Source organism: Pteronotus mesoamericanus, unplaced genomic scaffold (assembly GCF_021234165.1).
Source record: "Pteronotus mesoamericanus isolate MK-2021 breed Mesoamerican mustached bat unplaced genomic scaffold, CSHL_Meso_final contig_130, whole genome shotgun sequence".
NCBI classification, from domain to species: domain Eukaryota; kingdom Metazoa; phylum Chordata; class Mammalia; order Chiroptera; family Mormoopidae; genus Pteronotus; species Pteronotus mesoamericanus.
In genome coordinates this window covers 14,914,871-14,932,318 of record NW_026555060.1, presented here as the reverse complement: position 1 = coordinate 14,932,318, position 17,448 = coordinate 14,914,871, and the positions used below count along the sequence as shown (strand labels likewise).

General features: G+C 35.9%; 1 protein-coding gene across 1 annotated transcript in view; it reads right to left on the bottom strand.

Moving 5' to 3' along the window:
- Positions 1-17,448, bottom strand: part of ENKUR (enkurin, TRPC channel interacting protein) — a 37,660-nt gene that overhangs the window by 16,031 nt on the left and 4,181 nt on the right. The window contains exon 2 of the mRNA XM_054590332.1: positions 1,494-1,639. Coding sequence (XP_054446307.1) covers positions 1,494-1,639 — 146 coding nt within the window. The remainder of the gene's footprint in view (positions 1-1,493; positions 1,640-17,448) is intronic.

Here is a 17,448-nt window from a genome sequence, read left to right as displayed (position 1 = left end):
TAAAGGTTCAATGTTCTATTAAGCTTTTTTTCAGTGTATCTAGCAAATTACTGTCTTCAAAATTGTGTTCAGAATGGCAGAATATAAAAAAAGAAATAGGCAGCAGTCTTGGCCTATATTACGTTTACCATTATCTCACTGGATTGAACTTAATTATTCTTAAAGGCCATGAAATTTTATGCTTATTTACATTGTAATGTTTATAAGAGGATATACAGGCTTCTACGCTTTTTCCTTATTTATACTTACAAAGTTTGGTAGTTGTATTATAGAATATGCTTAACCCTAGAGAAGGATATATGCAGATCCCGGTAATATCATTGGCCCTAAGGCATTGAAAAAATTCTAGTTCCATGTTAACATTTTCTTGTGTCCTCAAGTGGTTGTGGGTTACAAAACACCAAGACTCCTCTTGAGGAAAGTACAAAATAAATTTTTAAAGACATGAATTTAGGCATGAATGTTGTAATTATAGACTTGCTTCTTCCATCTGTCCTGATAATGCCCTCTTATTTTTTTTATGTGGCATAAGGGTTATGCCAAACGGTTGTGGGACATAAAATATAGACATAGGGAGAAGTAGTTTCACTTTTATCAAAAGGTACACCCTAGCTGGGCTTCAGATGTTGCATTACTTCCTTGATGCCAGAAGATATAAAAAAGCTAATTTTTGAAAAGAGATAGACTCCTTTCCCTTTCTTGTCCTAAAGCATCAGGGAAGACATACCAAGGGTAGGAAGAAGCTGCCCTTTTCATTCGCTCCCTTTTTTTCTGATAGCATTCTTTACTGACACCTATATACTCTATGACCATGATTAATTACACAAATTGTGAGGCCCAGTACAAAATAAAAATGTGGTGTTCCTTCATTAAAAATTATCAAAAATTTCAGGATGGCAAAAGCAGAGCATTAAACCAAGCATGGGATCCTCTTAAGCATGGGGTTCTGTGTGACTGACTACACATGTAGCATGCCCAAGAACTGACTCTGTCTAAGGCACTCAACTAAGACACTCATTAAGACACTCAACTTATTGTCTTAATGGTCTTAGAGATCTGGGAGATTTAAACCCATACTCAAGCCTAAAGTCATTGCTTTAATAATCGATAATAATGCTTGTAGTTTTCATCTCTTGGAGAAAATACTCTTGCCCATTGGGGTTTAGAACTCTTCTTATAAGTGTCAGTGAAATCATATGGCTAGTGACTAGGACAGAGAGGCGTGTAGTGCTGGAGGTGGGGCTTTATTGGACAGTCTAAGATGTAGTTTGCAGTGCTTGACCACCGAAAACAAAGTCTATTTTGGGAGCAAATTAGCATTATCTTCTTTCTTTGCCTAAACATTCTCTTCTTATTTTAGCCTCTCAAATTCTGTTTAATATGAGGTAAAGTTGCTATTATCTGTGCATATTTAATATTTATAGACAATAAAGTAATTTTAGTTAAATTACCTTGTTAACATTGTAAATATTAAAAAGAGTGATAAAACCTACTGGGTGGTAGAGGTTTTTCCTTTGAATGTTTCTTCAAGAAATCCTTTGGAGAAGGTACTTCAACTTTTGGTGGTCCCATAGTTTTCATCGCAGTTTTAGATTTTTGCATGTCCTCTTTTACAGCCGTCTTAAAAATTGATATATACCTAAAATTTTAAAAAGTTGCAGCATTTATATTTCTAGTAAAAATTACTTAAAGTTTAAATTAAGATATATATTTCTAATTTATCTAAGTCTAAAATCATTTGGAGAGAGCCATAGAGCATAGTTATCTGAGTCCTGTCTTCAGATTTAGGCAAGCTAGAGGGACGTTTTGCCCTAAGAAAGAGGTGCCAAGGTAAGGATGTTCACAGTAGTTCCTTATTATTCTTTCAATATCTGAAACACCAATAGTGATTTCACAATTCCTCTTTCTCTCTGTCCCTCAACCCCCTTTTTTTCTAATCAGTCTGACAAGGGGTTTATTAATTCTATGGCTCTCCTCAAAGAACCAGCTTTTCATTGATTTTCTCTAATGTATACATATTTTACATTTTAATTTCTGCACTGATCTTTACTATTTCTCCTCATTTTGAGTTTAGTTTGTTTTTCTTTTTTAAGTTTCTTTAAGGTGCAAGTTTACATATTTGACTTTAAATATTTATACTTTCCTATTAGAAATATTTAAAGCTATAAAATTTCCTCTCTGCACTGTTTGATAGCTGTATCCCACAAATCTTAATGTGCAGTGCTTTCACTTTTATTAAGCTCAAAATACCTTTATAATTCCCTTCTGATATCTTCTTTGACTTAGGAGCTTGTTTAGATGTTTCATTTGTTTTCCAAATATTCTGTGATTTTTCAGCTATAGTTTTGATTTCTAATTATTTTCTATTGTGGTTAGAGAATACTCTTTGTATGATTTCACAGCTTTTAAATTTTCTGAAACTTGTTTTATGACAAAAAGTATTGTCTATCTTGGTAAATGTCCTATATATACACTCAAAAAGAAAGTATATTTTGCTATTGTTGGCTGGAGTGTTCTGTAAATGACAATTAGGTCAAACTGGTCAGTAATGTTTTTAAGTGATCCATTGATTACCGAAATCTCTGAGTACATTTGGAGATTTGTCTGTTCTTCTAGTTCTATCAGTTTTTGCTGTACATATTTTTGGCATTGTTAGTAGGTGCATAATATTTAGGATAACCATATCTTCTTAAAAACCTGACTACTTCATCATTATAAAAGGATGATTTTTAAACATATAAAAATTTTGTATTCTCAAATCCTCTCTGTCTGATATCAATATAACCACTCCAGCATTCCTTTGATTTTTGGTAACATAGTATTTTTTCATTCTTCAACTTTTTACTTATTTGTGTCTATTTTAAAAGGGTTTTTTTGAGAGCAAAGAATTTTTATCCTTGTTAACAATCTTTTATACTCAGCATGTGTAGACCATTCACATAATGTGATTTTTAAAAATGTTAACATTTAAATTTTCCACTTTCTTGTTTATTTTCTATATATCCTATTGTTCATTCTTCCTTTTTAAAAATCCTGCCTTATTTTTTATTTTGTTTGAATTGTTTAAATTTTAATTTGTGTTTAAGGTTTACAATACATGTTTAACTTCATCACATCCTATGTTCAAATAATATTATACCACTACACATATAAGAACCTTACAAAAGAATACTTGCATTTATTTATCCCCCAATCTTTCTCCTAAAGTTGTAAGGTATCTTTTTTCTGTATGTGTTATAAAACTCATAATCATTGTGATTATTTTCCCTTTAAAAAGCTGAGTAATCACATTCTAAATAAATTTTAAAAGAAAAATACAATTTGCACATGTTTCCCATTTTCTGTTATTTCATTGTGTAAATCCAAATTTCTAACTCACACTCTATTCTTTCTTGAGCATTAAGAACATTATTTAGTCCATAAATATGCCTTGCCTCTTTGCAGAACTATAGCAAAAAAGACAACTAGACCATAAAATAAATATCTGCCAGAATGGTCAGAAAATTGAGCTGTGTGGAAATCCAACAACCGAGGATTTACAGAAGCCACGTTCACCCAGATGGGTAGGAGGGGTGGAGACACAGAGGCATGAAGAGGAGGAGAGACACAGAGAGGCAAGGAGATACGGATTGGTGTGGAGCAGCATGGAGATGGGAAAGGGTGGTCCCACATCCAAGTATGGTAGATAAAAATCAGCAGGGATACCTTGGGACAATGTAGTAGCATAATCAATAAACTATATTTAAAAAATAAAATAAAAATAAGATAACATCCCCCCTGACTCTCCCCTTGAAAAGAATGCTTTAACTTCTGACTCCTTATTGTTTCTGAGGAGTATTTCTATCCTTCTTTCTTCCTCTGCATGCAATGGGTTTTCTTCCCCTTGGCTAAATTTAAGTTTTTCTTTGTTACTGGTTTTAAGAAATTAAATTGTAATGTCCCTTGGTTTGGTGGTGTACTTCTTCTTTTCCTTCTCTTCCTCCTTCTTCTTCATTGTAATTCTTGGATTTATGGATTTAAAGGTTTCATTAAATTTGTCAAAATTTTTACCATTATTCAAATATTTTTTTCTGTTTACTCATCTCTCTCCACTCCTTGGATTCCAGTTACGCTTATGTTAGGTTGGCTGATGTTCTTTACTGCTCACTGATTCTGTTTGCCTTTTCTGTTTTTTCTGTTTCATTTTGCATTGTTCTATCACTATGTCTTCAAGTTCAATAATACTTTCTTCTTCAGTGTCTTAGCTGTTCTTAACCATATCACTATTCTATTTTCATTTCAGATATGCTATTCTTTATCTCTATAAATTAGACTTAGGTCTCACTGGCCAGGTGGTTCAGATAGTTAGAGCATCATCTTGTGTGCCAAAAGATTGTGGGTTCAATTCCTGGTCAGGGCATATACCTAGGGTTTGGGTTCAATCCCTGGTCAGGGTGCCTAGGGGAGGCATCCAATCAATGTTTCCCTCTCTTCCTCCCCGCCTTCTAAAATCAATAATAAAAAAAATCCTAGGGTATCCAAGATGGTAGTGAAGTAGGTGGAAGCTACACTAATGACCTAGCAGGACCAAACTGGAATGACAACTTAATTATAGAAAAATCATCCTTAATAACCAACTTTAGACTACCTAGAGAGAAGCCTTATAACCAAGGACTTGCAGAAGAAACAACACTACCACACTGAGGTTGGCAGGAAGTACAGGGGTGCCAGAGAGCTGGCTGGGCATCCATGGTGGCAGATGAAGTTCCAAAGGGATATTTCAGTGCTCAAGGGGGAAGTTCCCCTGAGAAGTATGGGGTCTAAATGCCAAGCCAGGCACTCCAGCCTGGAGCACCAGAGCCAAAAAAGGTGTCCACGTAACATCAGGCTGTGAAAAGCAGAAGTGTTTTTTTCTCCTTCAGGGAGAGATGCTAGAGATACAGCCACTGTCGTAAAGGGTCAATGCACAGAAGTTTGTTTGCATCACTTACTCAGGACTCCAGAAGAGGGCAGGCAGAGTAGACGACAGCCATGTGAGGAGGGTCTGGTATTGGTGGCTCTGGGGAGAAAGCTGAAGGGTCAGCCACCAGGATCCCTGTGTTTAGTCATTCCCCATGTTGCAGATGCCATGTTTCTCAGGGAGAGCGCTCCTCTCAATAGCCTCACCCACAGGAGTCTTTCTTGCCCTACTCTGTGTTGATAAAGCCCTGCTAAAGAACATAGCTCAAGCTTCTTTGGGTGATTAAGCCTAATAGACACACTACAGGCAATGGCAGATATCTGGATGCTTTGAGACTTTAGCTGATGCTCCCAGGGCCCGTGCTGGTAAAGGCCAGCCTTGGTGCGCAGCTTGGTTCTTTCAGCATGCACCCAGGCCTAGCAGAGGGAGCCACAAGCTGTGAATCACTGACAGATCCAAAAAGGTTGCCTAGGGTCAGTCATAGGCAGCATCTGACATAGAGTGGCACCATTGTCTTTGTAGGTCTACTTAATACATAGAAACAAACAAAAAGAGGCAGCCAAAACGGGGAGATTAAAAAACAGGTGCGAAATGAAAGAACAAGGAAATTCTTCAGAAAAGCTAAATGAAATGACAAGCGATTTATCAGATATAGAGTTCAAAGTAATGATTATATGGATGTTTGACAGCATGAAAAAAGACATAGAAACCATAAAAAGTACCAGTCAGAAATAAAAAGTGCAATATGTAAAATAAGTAATACGCTGGAAGGAATAAAAAGTAGGTGAGATGCAGTAGAGGACTGAATCAGCCATTTGGAAGACAAAGTAGGGAAAAAAAACACACGCAATCAGAGCAGCAAACAAAAACAATTTAAAAAATGAGGATAGTTTAAGGGACCTTTGGGACAACATGAAGTTTAACCACATCCACATCATATGGATACCAGAAGGAGAAGGGAGAGAGCAAGAGAGCAAGAACCTATTTGATGAAATAATGACTGAAAATTTCTCTGCCATAGTAAAAGGAAAAGACACAAGTTCAGGAAGCACATATAGTTCTAAACAACAAGAGGTCCACACCAAGACATAATTAAAATGGCAAAACTTAAAGATGAGGCGAGACTTTTAAAAGCTGCAAGAGAAGAGCAGGTAGTTAGCTACAAGGGAGCTCCTATAAGAATGTCATATGATTTCTCAACAGAACCATTTCAGAGCAGAAGGGAGTATCATGAAATATTTCAAGTGATGACAAGTAAGGACCTACAACCTACTTTACCTAACAAGGCTATCATTTAAAATTGAAGGAGAAAGAAAGAGCTGCTCAGACATGAAAAAGCTAAAGGAATTTGTTACCACAAATTCAGTATTGTAACAAATGGTAAAAGACTTACTTGGAGAAGGAGGAAGAGGAGAAGAAAAGAGGGAGAAGAAACACAGCAAAATAGTTTAAAAAAATAAAATGGCAATAAATATGTATCTATCAATAATCACTTTAAATGTAAATGGCTTAACTGTGCATTACTTATTAATGGTTTCTATGTAAATAATCACTTTAAACGCAAATGGCTTTACATTTAAATGGCTTTAAATGTAAAAAGACATACGATAACATAATAGATAAGAGAAGAAGATGCATATACAGGCTGTCTTCAAAAGACCCACCTCAGAATGAAAGATACATACAGAGTAAAAGTAAAGGAATGGAAAGAGACATTTCATGCAAATGTAAAGAGAAATAAAGGTGGGGTAGCAGTAGTTGTATCAGACAAAATAGACTTTAAAATCATGGCTACAGTAAAAGGCAAAGAAGGACACTACATAACAAAAAAATCCAACAAGAGGATATAAACTTTGTAAACATGAATAAACCTAACATAGGAGCAACTCCATATTTAAAGCAAATTTTGATAGACATAAAGGGAGAGATCAACAGTAATGAAGTCATAGTAGGGTATATTAACACACCATTGACATCAATGGACTGATCTTCTAGCCAAAAATTCAACAAAGAACAGCAGCCTTAAATGATACACTAGATCACATGGATTTAATTAATATCTTCAGAACATTCACCCCAAAGCAGCAGAATATACATGGGATGTTTTCTAGGATGGACCACATGTTATAATACAAAAGAAGTCTCGATAAATTTAAGAAGATTGAAATCACATCAAGCAGCATTTCTGACAATAATGCTATGAAATTAGAAATCAATCACAGGAAGAAAACTCAAAAATATACAAGACATAGAAGCTAAATAACTTGTTATTAAACAATTGATGTATGAACAATGAGATCAAGAAATCAAAAGATACCTTGAAACAAATGAAAATGAAACACAACTCAAAATCTGTGGGACACAGGGAAAGCAGTCTTAAGAGGGAAATTCATAGCATTACAAGCCTATTCAAGAAACAAGGGAAAGCTCAAATAATCTAATTTTACACTTAAAAGAACTAGAAAAAGAACAACAAACAATGCCTGAAGTGAGTAAAAGAGAGGAAATAAAAAAGATCAGAGTAGAAAAAAAATAGAATAGAGTATAAAAAAACAATATACAAGATCGATGAGCCCAAGAGCTGGCTCTTTGGAAAGATAACAAGATTGACAAACCCTTAACCAGACTCATCAATAAAATGATAATGAGGACCCAAATAAAAAAAAAAAACATAAATGAAAGAGAAGTAATAACTGACACCAAAAAAAATTACAAAGTATTGTAAGAAATTATTATGAGCAACTATATGCCAACAAATTGGACAACCTGGACAAAAATGGATAAATCCCTAGAAACATACAATCTTCCAAAACTAAATCAGAAAGAATAAGAGATCTGAATAGATTACAACAACCAAAATTGAAGTAGTAATCAACCCCCGCTCCCCCCAAAAAAGTTCTGGACAGGAAGACCACACAGGTGAATTTTACCAAATATTCCAAGAACACCTCTCCTTCTCAAACTATTCCAAAAAATTTAAGGGGTGAGAAGATGCCCAATCTATTTTACAAGGCAGGCATTATCCTAATTCCAAAACCAGATGAAGATTCTAGGAAGAGAGAAAATTATAGGCCAAATTTCTAATGAACATAGATACTAAAATCCTCAGCAAAATATTAGCAAACTGAATAAAACAATACATCAAAAATATCATACACCATGATCAAGTGGGATTTATTTTGGGAATGCAAGGTTGCTGTAATACTTGGAAATCAATAAACATGATACATTAGATAAACAAAATGAAGGATAAAAACCAACCACATGATCATATCAATAGATGTAGAAAAAGCATGTGATAAAATCCAGCACCTATTTATGATGAAAACTCTCAGCCAATTGAGAAAAGAAGACACATAATCCAACATAATAGAGGCCATATATGACAAACCCACTGCCATCATTATAGTCAATAGGAAAAAAAATACAAGTGTTACCCTTAAGATTAGAAACAATACAAGGATGTCCACTTTCACCTCTCTTTATTCAACATAGTACTGGAAATCCTAGCCAGAGCAATCAGGAAAGAAGAAGAAATAAAAAGCATCCAAATTGGAAAGAAAGATGTAAAACTGTCTTTATTTGCAGATGATAGGGTACATTACAGAGAGAACCCGAAAGACCCCATCAGGAAGCTACTAGAACTGATAAATGAATTCAGCAAAGTAGCAGGATACAAAATTAATATTCAGAAATCAGAGGCATTTTATACACCAATAAGAAACTATCAGAAAGGGAAATTAAGAATATAATCCCATTCACAATTGCCTCAAAAATGATAAAATAGCTAGGAATTAATTTAACCAGGGATGTAAAAGACCTGCACTTGGACAATTATAAGATAGTGAAGAAATTGAAGAAGATACAAAGAAGTGGAAGCACATACCATGTTCATGGATAGGAAGAATTATCATTAAAATTTCCATACTACCCAAAGCATTACAGATTCAATGCAATTCCTATCAAGATACCATGACATACTTCACAGAACTAGAATGAATATTCCAAAAGTTTATATGGAACAACAAACAACCCTGAATAGCAATAGTGATCTTGAGAAAGAAGAAGAAAGTTGGAGGAATCATACTACCTAATATCAAACTATACTATAAAGCCATAGAAATCAAAATAGGCTGGTACTGGCATTAAAACAGACACATAGATCAATGGAACTGAATAGAGAGCCCAGAAATAAGCACATCCCTTTGTAATCAATAAGAGAGGGGGAAAAAATATACAATGGGCTAAAGATAGTTTATTCAATAAATGGTGTTGGGAAAATTGAACAGATATGTGCAGAAAACTGAAACTAGATAACCTTCTTATGCCACACGCAAGAGTAAATTCAAACTGGATCAAATACTTAAATCTTAGGCCCAAAACCATAAAAATCATAGAAGAAAGCATAGGCAGTAAAATCTAGGACACTGCTCATAGCAATATTTTTCTGATATATCTCCTCAGGCAAGGGAAACAAAAGAAAAAACAAGTGGGACCGCATTGGACTAAAATGTTTTTGCACAGCAAAGGAAAGCATCAACAAAATGAAAAAGACAACCCACAGAATGGTAGAACATATTCACCAGTACATCTGATAAGGGGTTAATATCCAAAATTTCAACTCTTATACAACTCAACACTATAAAAACAAATGATTGAATTAAAAAATGGGCAAAGGACCTGACTATACACTTCTCCAAAGAGGACATACAGATGGCCAATAGGCATATGATAAAATGCTGAATGTCACTAATCATCAGAGAATTGCAAATTAAAACCACAATGAGATATCACTTCACACCAGTCAGTATGGCTATCATCAATAAATCAACAAACAACAAATGCTGGCAAGGATGTGGGGAAAGAGGAACACTGTTGGTGGGAATGCAGATTGGTGCAGCCACTATGGAAAATTGTATAGAGTGTCCTCAAAAAATTAAACATGGGACTTCCAGTCAAGACGGCGCTGTAGGCAGACATGGATTACCTCTTTGCACAACCACATCAAAATTACAACTATAATATTGAACAACTGTCACTCAGAGCCATCAGGAATAGGGTTGAATAGAAGTCTGACAACTATAGAATTAAAGAAACCATATCCATGGAGACTAGTAGAAGGAGTGCAGAGGCAGAATGGGCAGATCCCTCATCCACTTTCAGTGGATAAAAATTAGGGAGGGGCCCTGGCTGGTGTGGCTCAGTGGACCGAGCACTGGCCTGCGAACCAAAGGGTCACCAGTTCAATTCCCAGTTAGGGCACATGCCTGGGTTGCAGGCCAGGTCCCCAGTAGGGGGGCACATTTGATATTTCTCTCCCTCTCTTTTTCCTTCCTTTCTCTTCTTTCTAAAAATAAAAATAAAAATAAAAAGTTTTAAAAAGTTCATGAGGGATATCATGGGACTGAGGAGTCCCAGACCCGCACCAGGCCCCCTGGCCCAGGGTTCCAATGCCAGGAAGATAAGTCCCCATAACTTCTGGCTGCAAAACCAGTGGAGATTGAGTTGGTGGAAGAAAATTCTGAAGCCCCAAGTAGTTCCTCTTACAGAACTCAAACACAGACTCACCTACTCAGACTCACTCCCTCTAAACTCCAACACCAGGGTAGAAGCTTGAAAGGCACCAGTGGCATAAAGGGAGGAAGTGAAGTGTTTGGCATCCAGGTAAGCAGAGGCCATTGTCCATTTTCTGGGTCCTCCCCGCACAGATCCAATAGGCTGGTACCATATTTGTGACTCCATCAACACAGCTAACACTGTTTGACCCACCTTGGAGATCCCCAAAGACTCTGCCCCACACAATTTACTGGCCCACCCAAGCTTCTTTTCCATATGAATGGCTGATCTTGGCTTATGCTTCCCAACTTCCTAAATCCTATCAAACCAGCAACAGCTGGGATTCAGTGAGCCACAGCCCCGGCACTAACAGCAGCCAGCCTAGATTCACAACTGGCCTCGCCTGGGAATCTCCAAGCTCAGCACAAGTGGCAGCCGCCTGACTGTTTCATAGCTCAGGCAGGGTGGTTCCAGGCAAAATACAGGTTGGGGATGACCTTGGCCTCCACCACCCGGGAAACCCCAGAGTCAGTGCACTGAGCAGGGAGCTACAGACTACATCTGAGCACCACCACCCTACCCCTGGCACAGCTGATTCTCTGTGAAGGATAGAGGTTGGTGAAGTAGTCACAGCCAATTCTTGCAGCTGACTAGCATAGGTAAATCCTTCCCATTAATCTTGCAAAAACAACCAAGGCTCAAGGAGAAGAGGCCCACACAAAGGGTGCACGTCAAGTACCCAGCTTGGATAATATGGGAGGCGGTGCCACTGGACCCTACAGGACACCTACTACATTAGGCCCCACTACCAAGACAAAGAGTCAAAGCAGCTCTAACTAATACATAGAAACAAACACAAAATCATGAAAAGAGGGGACCTACATTCAAAATTGCTCTGCCCAGCAAAGCTATCATTTAGAATAAGAAGTCAGATAAAGAGCTATCAAGACAAGAAAATACTAAAGGAGTTCATCATCACCAAACCATTATTATATGAAATGTTAAAGGGGCTTAAGAAAAAGAAGATCAAAACCTTGAACAATAATATGGCAAAAAAATACATATCTATCAACAATTGAATTTAAAAAACAAACTAAACAAACAAGAACAGAGACAGAATCATGGATACAGAGTACTTTTTGATGGTTGCCAGATGGGGGTGGGTGGGAAATAGATGATAAAGTGAGGGGATTAAGAGGTACAAATAGGTAGTTACAGAATAGTCATAGGGATATAAAGTACAGTGTAGGAAATGGAGTAGCCAAAGGACTCATATGCATGACCCATGGGCAAGAACAATGGTGGGGAGATTGCCTGAGGGGAGGTGCTGGGGTGAAGGCGGCAAATGGGGAAAAATCAGGATAACTGTGTAGCATAATTAGTAAAATATAATTTAAAAAATTTTAAAAAATGGAGCTGCCTTATGACCCAGTGATTCCACTTCTGGGAGTTTATCTGAAGAAACCTATAATATTAATTTGAAAGAATATATGCACCCCTATGGTCATTGAGGTGTTATTTACAAATGCCAAGATTTGGAAGTAGCCCAAGTGTCTCTGAGCATATGACTGGATAAAACAGATATTGTATGTTTACACAATGGACTATAAGTCATAAAAGAAGAAAAAATTTACTCTTTGCAACAGCATGGATGCACTTGGGGAACATCATGCTAAGTGAAATAAGCCAATCTGAGAAAGACAAATACCATATGATTTTGCTCATATGTAGACTCTAAGGAACAAACTAACAAGCTATCTATGAGTCTGTGTTTATTTAGCTTTATTTAACAAGCTAAATAAAGACAGAATTATAGATAGAGAGCAGGCTTATAGTTCTGGGGGAGGGGGGAAGGTTGGAGGCTGGAGGGACTGAGCAAAAAAAATAAAAAGAACTCATGGATACAAACAACAGCATGGTCATTGGGGGGTTGGCGGTGACAGAAGGTATAAGGGGGATAACTGGTAATGGAAAAAATACAATAAAAAATAAACTATTTAAAAAATATCCTATCCTGACTGGTGTGGGTTGGTTGGAGCTTGTGGTTTTGATTCCTGGTCAGAGTACGTACCCAGGTAGTGTGTTGGATCCCCTGTTGGGACACATATGAGAAGGCAACCAACTGGTGTATTTTTGACATTTTTTCTTTCTCTCTCTCTGTTTTCCCCTTCCTCTTACTCTAAAAGCAATGAAAAATGTCCTCAGGTGAGGGTGAGGGTTAAAAAATATATATGTATATACACACACATGTATGCACATATGTGTATATACACATATTTGTGTATATATGTTTATATATATGTGTATATACACACACACACACACAGAGTGAGTTCTGTCCAGAAAAAATCCAGCCAGTTAATATAATGAGAACAGTTCATGTGACATCAATGTAACCTGGCAGCCAAGGAGAGTGGACTGAAATACACATGAGTGAACAATGATGATTTCACTCTACTAGTCAGTGGGGGACTGTGGATGCCATTGAGTGAGCATGTGTACTGTGTGCCCATCACATTCAAAATGACTGAGTGAGTAGAGCAATGAATCTGCATCCAATTTTGTGTTAAGCTTGAACATTCCTCCATGGAAACTATTCAGACGATTCAGAAGGCCACAGCTACAAGCAACTGGTGACTGGCAGCTTAATCACGACAATGTGCTCACTCATGCATCACCCTCGTGCAGAGTTTTTTTGGCAATACATCAAATCACCTGGGTGTTTCAGCCTCTCTATAGCCCAGTTTGGCACCTTGAGACTTCTGGCTTTTCCCAAAACTAAAATGACCTTTGAAAGGGAAGAGATTTCATACCATTAATGAGATTCAGGAAAATACAACGGGGCAGCTGATGGTAATTGGGAGAACTGTGTGAGGTCCCAAGGTGCCTACTTTGAAGGTGACTGAGGCGTCATTGTCCTATGCACAATGCTTTTTGTATCTTGCATCTTTAATAATTTTCTATATGTACATGGCTGGATATTTCCTGGACAGATTTTTTTATATATATATATATATCCTTGGGTAAGGATTAAAAAATTAAAAATTAGATTTGGGTCTTTTTAAAAATCCTTCCATTTCTCTGTATTTTTCCTGTTTTCCTCCTCTACCTTTTTGAATGCATGGCGAATATTTAAAATCATGGTTTTCATACCCTTCTCTAATTGTTGTCAATTGTTTGTATTGACTGATTTTTCTCTCCGTTATGTATTGTATTTCTGAGTCCAGAAGAACTTTAGTCTAGTTGTAATTTGGCTCCACTACTGAAACAATGTACTTCTCAGTGCAGTATTCAATGTCCTGTGTCTTAGGTGTTTCCACCCTGGCTGGTGGAAATACTAACTTTATTTGGCTCTGCTGCCTTCTGTTGGTTAACTCATTGGCCTCAGTAGTTTCATCACACACATGTACTATCAACCAAAGACCTCACGGAAATCCTCTTGCATATTTCCGTTCCCCCTCTCCCTCTCCACTTGCAGCTCTTTCCTCTCCTGTGTTGTGAACTGTGAACTCTACATGCCTTGTCTTGTAGACCTTCTTGAACTCTAAACGCTGTCTCCTTAAAGCAACAAAACTGCTAGGTTTTGTTTAAATTCCTCTTCTTTGGGCTTTGGTCTACAAATTATCTCCAGAGAATATGTTGAGGCAATTGTAGGGCTTGTTTCCCTTCTCTTAGGGATGACTTCTCTATGTTGCCTATTGCCCAGTGTCTGAAAACCATTGTTATACACATATTTTTTCTGGTGTTTTAGTTGTTTAAGGTGAGAGGGTAAATTCCATCCTTGATTGGAAGCAGAAGTTCAGCTAAATCACTTTTAACAACTTGTATTTTCTTTGTACTTATATGGATAAGTTTGTCTGAAGCAACATGAAATTGTTTCTTGTTTTTAGAGGCATTTCATCAATCTTAAACTCAATGGCTAGGAATCAATAATGGTCCACATTGAACGAACTCATTAGATACCATCAGGAAATAAGGTTCAATCCAAATCCATGCCTTAAAACTCCCTTGAAAGTTGGAATTGGCAGATATGACCTTTTTATTAATAAAATATTTCTTTGGGATAAAAAAGAAATGTGTATACTTTCACCACCTTTTAATTTGCAGTCTTGTGATTAAATATATTATTTTGTATGAACTCAAAGCTAACCCACCTGTTATTGAAAACAAGATATTCTATTCTATATGAATACTTTTTATTTTTCTAATTAAAAAAAATAAAATATAAATGAAACTAATACAATGTTAATCATATCTCAATTTTTAAAAATGAATAAAAATCTAGATTCCCTCCATCTTCTCAATTCATTTCCCAGAATAAATTTTGTTTTCTGTATTTCTATTTATGTACAAATTATAACTTAATTTTAAAAACTTAATATAACATGCTATTTTTCCATATACTAATACTTTCTTTTCAATAACTACATTGTATTCCATTTTGTGGATGGTGTTTTTATTATAAAGATGTAGAAAATGACTTTATTAGACAACTGGCCCTACAGTCTACCTTTTATTAAATGTTAGCTATAGATTAATGATTCTAAAACTAAAATCGTCATCTTCAACAAACACACCATACTGGCATTTACTTTATTGCCAATAATCACCACGTATTAAGTCATATCAAGTCTCTAGATATACATTTTTAAAGCAGTTTATCTTAAAGAGCACACAGAAAAATATCGACCCAAACTTGCAACAGTTTGATAATGCTTGCTTGAGACTTCTTTCCCTACTGGGTTAGATGGGCACCTGGTTAAGTGCTTAAAAAAAAAAAATACAGGCCAATAGTATTGCAGTGTTTCTCTATTGTGCAGAACTTTGGGACCTAGACTATATTAGAAAGTCCTCTAAATTATTTCTTGAAGAAAATTTTGTCTATGTATATGGATACACCTTAAGCCTACCTAAAGACATTGAAGTGGTAGTCTTCAGTTCAACTTCATGACTATGTCAAGTAATTCAATTTCCACAAATGGACATCAATTCTACTCCCATTTGGCTGGTTGTCAAAGCTATGCTCTGTACTTGGCTGACAACACATGTATGTGTCAACAAGTATAATTCTGACCTTATTGCTGCTCAATACTTAGTGCAAGTTGTTGAGAGAAATAATAAATATGGTAGAGTATCAAGATGATATGTAGTTAATGTATTCATTTAGATCTGTGCTGGACAATATAGTAGTTACCAGCCACATGTGGATATTGAGCACTTGAAATGTGGCTATGCTATATGCTTAAATCATAGTATTTTAGATATATTGGGTTAAATTAAATATATCATTAAAATTAATTTTACATGTTTTTCTCTACCTTTTAAATGCGGCTATTAGAAAATTAAAATTACATATGTGGCTTCACATTTTATTGGACAGTGCTGCCTAGAGATCAGAAAAATCAATCTTTGAATTAAATAAGATAGTCATATTGTTGCATACCCAGATCACATCATAGCCATGCCTCTAAACTGCTTTAACTTATAGTTTGGCACGAGGCCACTGGTCTATAGTGAGAGCGGTATTAGACCTATGGAGCTCAGTGTATTTAATGGAAAAGTGTGGCTAAAATCTTTCTAGTCATTATATTAAACACATTGTCTCTCTTCTCTATGGTCCATGGAGGAATTGTAGTTCTGGCTTCATACTGAGAATACTTCTCATCTATTCCTTTGCTATTGTCTTATGGAAAATGTGACTTATAGTATAAGTGATCTTTAGAGGATTATAGTGAGAATCTTTCTTCCTTTGTGGGTTGCCCAGTTTCTAGCTAGCACTGAGCCAAATCTGTATCAGACTTTAAGCAAACATACAATATTTTAAAGCATACATTTCATGTACAAGAAATTTCATGCTCATTTGTGGCATAATCTTATTTTTCTATCTTTATTTTTATTTGCTTTGATATTCTTATTTTTAAAATCTTATTGCATTATAATGTAGTAATGTTTAAATAAATACTAAACAGTATGTGATACATAGTAAATTATCTGAAGACTAAAATACGTATGCTATTGAAGCAAAAGGTGCTCTTTAGGTTTGTTTTAATTAGTTACTCAGGTTAAGAGGCAGTGTGCAAATTGGTTAATATAGTGCACTTTGGTGTCGGACTTATAATTCAATCTCAGCTCTTGTTGATTCTAGCTTCCTCAATGTTCTGGGCCTGAGTTCCCTCTCCATAAAACTGGGGTAATACTACTCATCTCATAGAGTTCTTGTGAGAATTAAATAAAATAATGATTGCATAAAACATAGACCAGTTCCTGGCATATTATAAACACTAATACATTGAACATATTATCATTATTTTTATTAGTATTTTTATTGTTATTATTATTATTGGATACTCATCTTGCTTACACTAAAAAGAACTGTTTGACCTTTTACTTTATTTTATTTGTATGCTAGCAGAAAGTCTTATTCCCTAAAAATGTGTGTCATGGGATATAAATGGTTATCACAAGAGACAGACATAGACAGACATACTTTCCTGACTTGTAATAAACAGATTCTCATACGATGATGTATATGTACTATGCTTAAGATATTGAACCTTGTTCTGGAATGGGATAATCTAAAAAAAAAACAAATCTAACACTCAAAAAGTTCACTTATTCACAAATATCCCTGGCAATTAATTTTAAGAAATATTTTTGGCATATTTTCTCCTCAACATTTAAAGGTACATGTGAAATGCCAGAGGGAGTGTTAATATACCATGTTATATAAACTCTATAGAACTCTAAATGAGAAGCAACAACCCACAATAAACAAACATTAAATTAGTAAATGCTGATGGAAGCTGCAGTTCTTCCTGAAAAAAATCCTGTTTATGAATGCCCTTACCCTCATCCACACGTCAGAAGGAAAAAAGTGCCTTTTTCCATTATCCTTTTCATCACTAGTTTCCCAGACTTTCATTTTTTCTGTACTCTTTAGATGAGTCTATTAA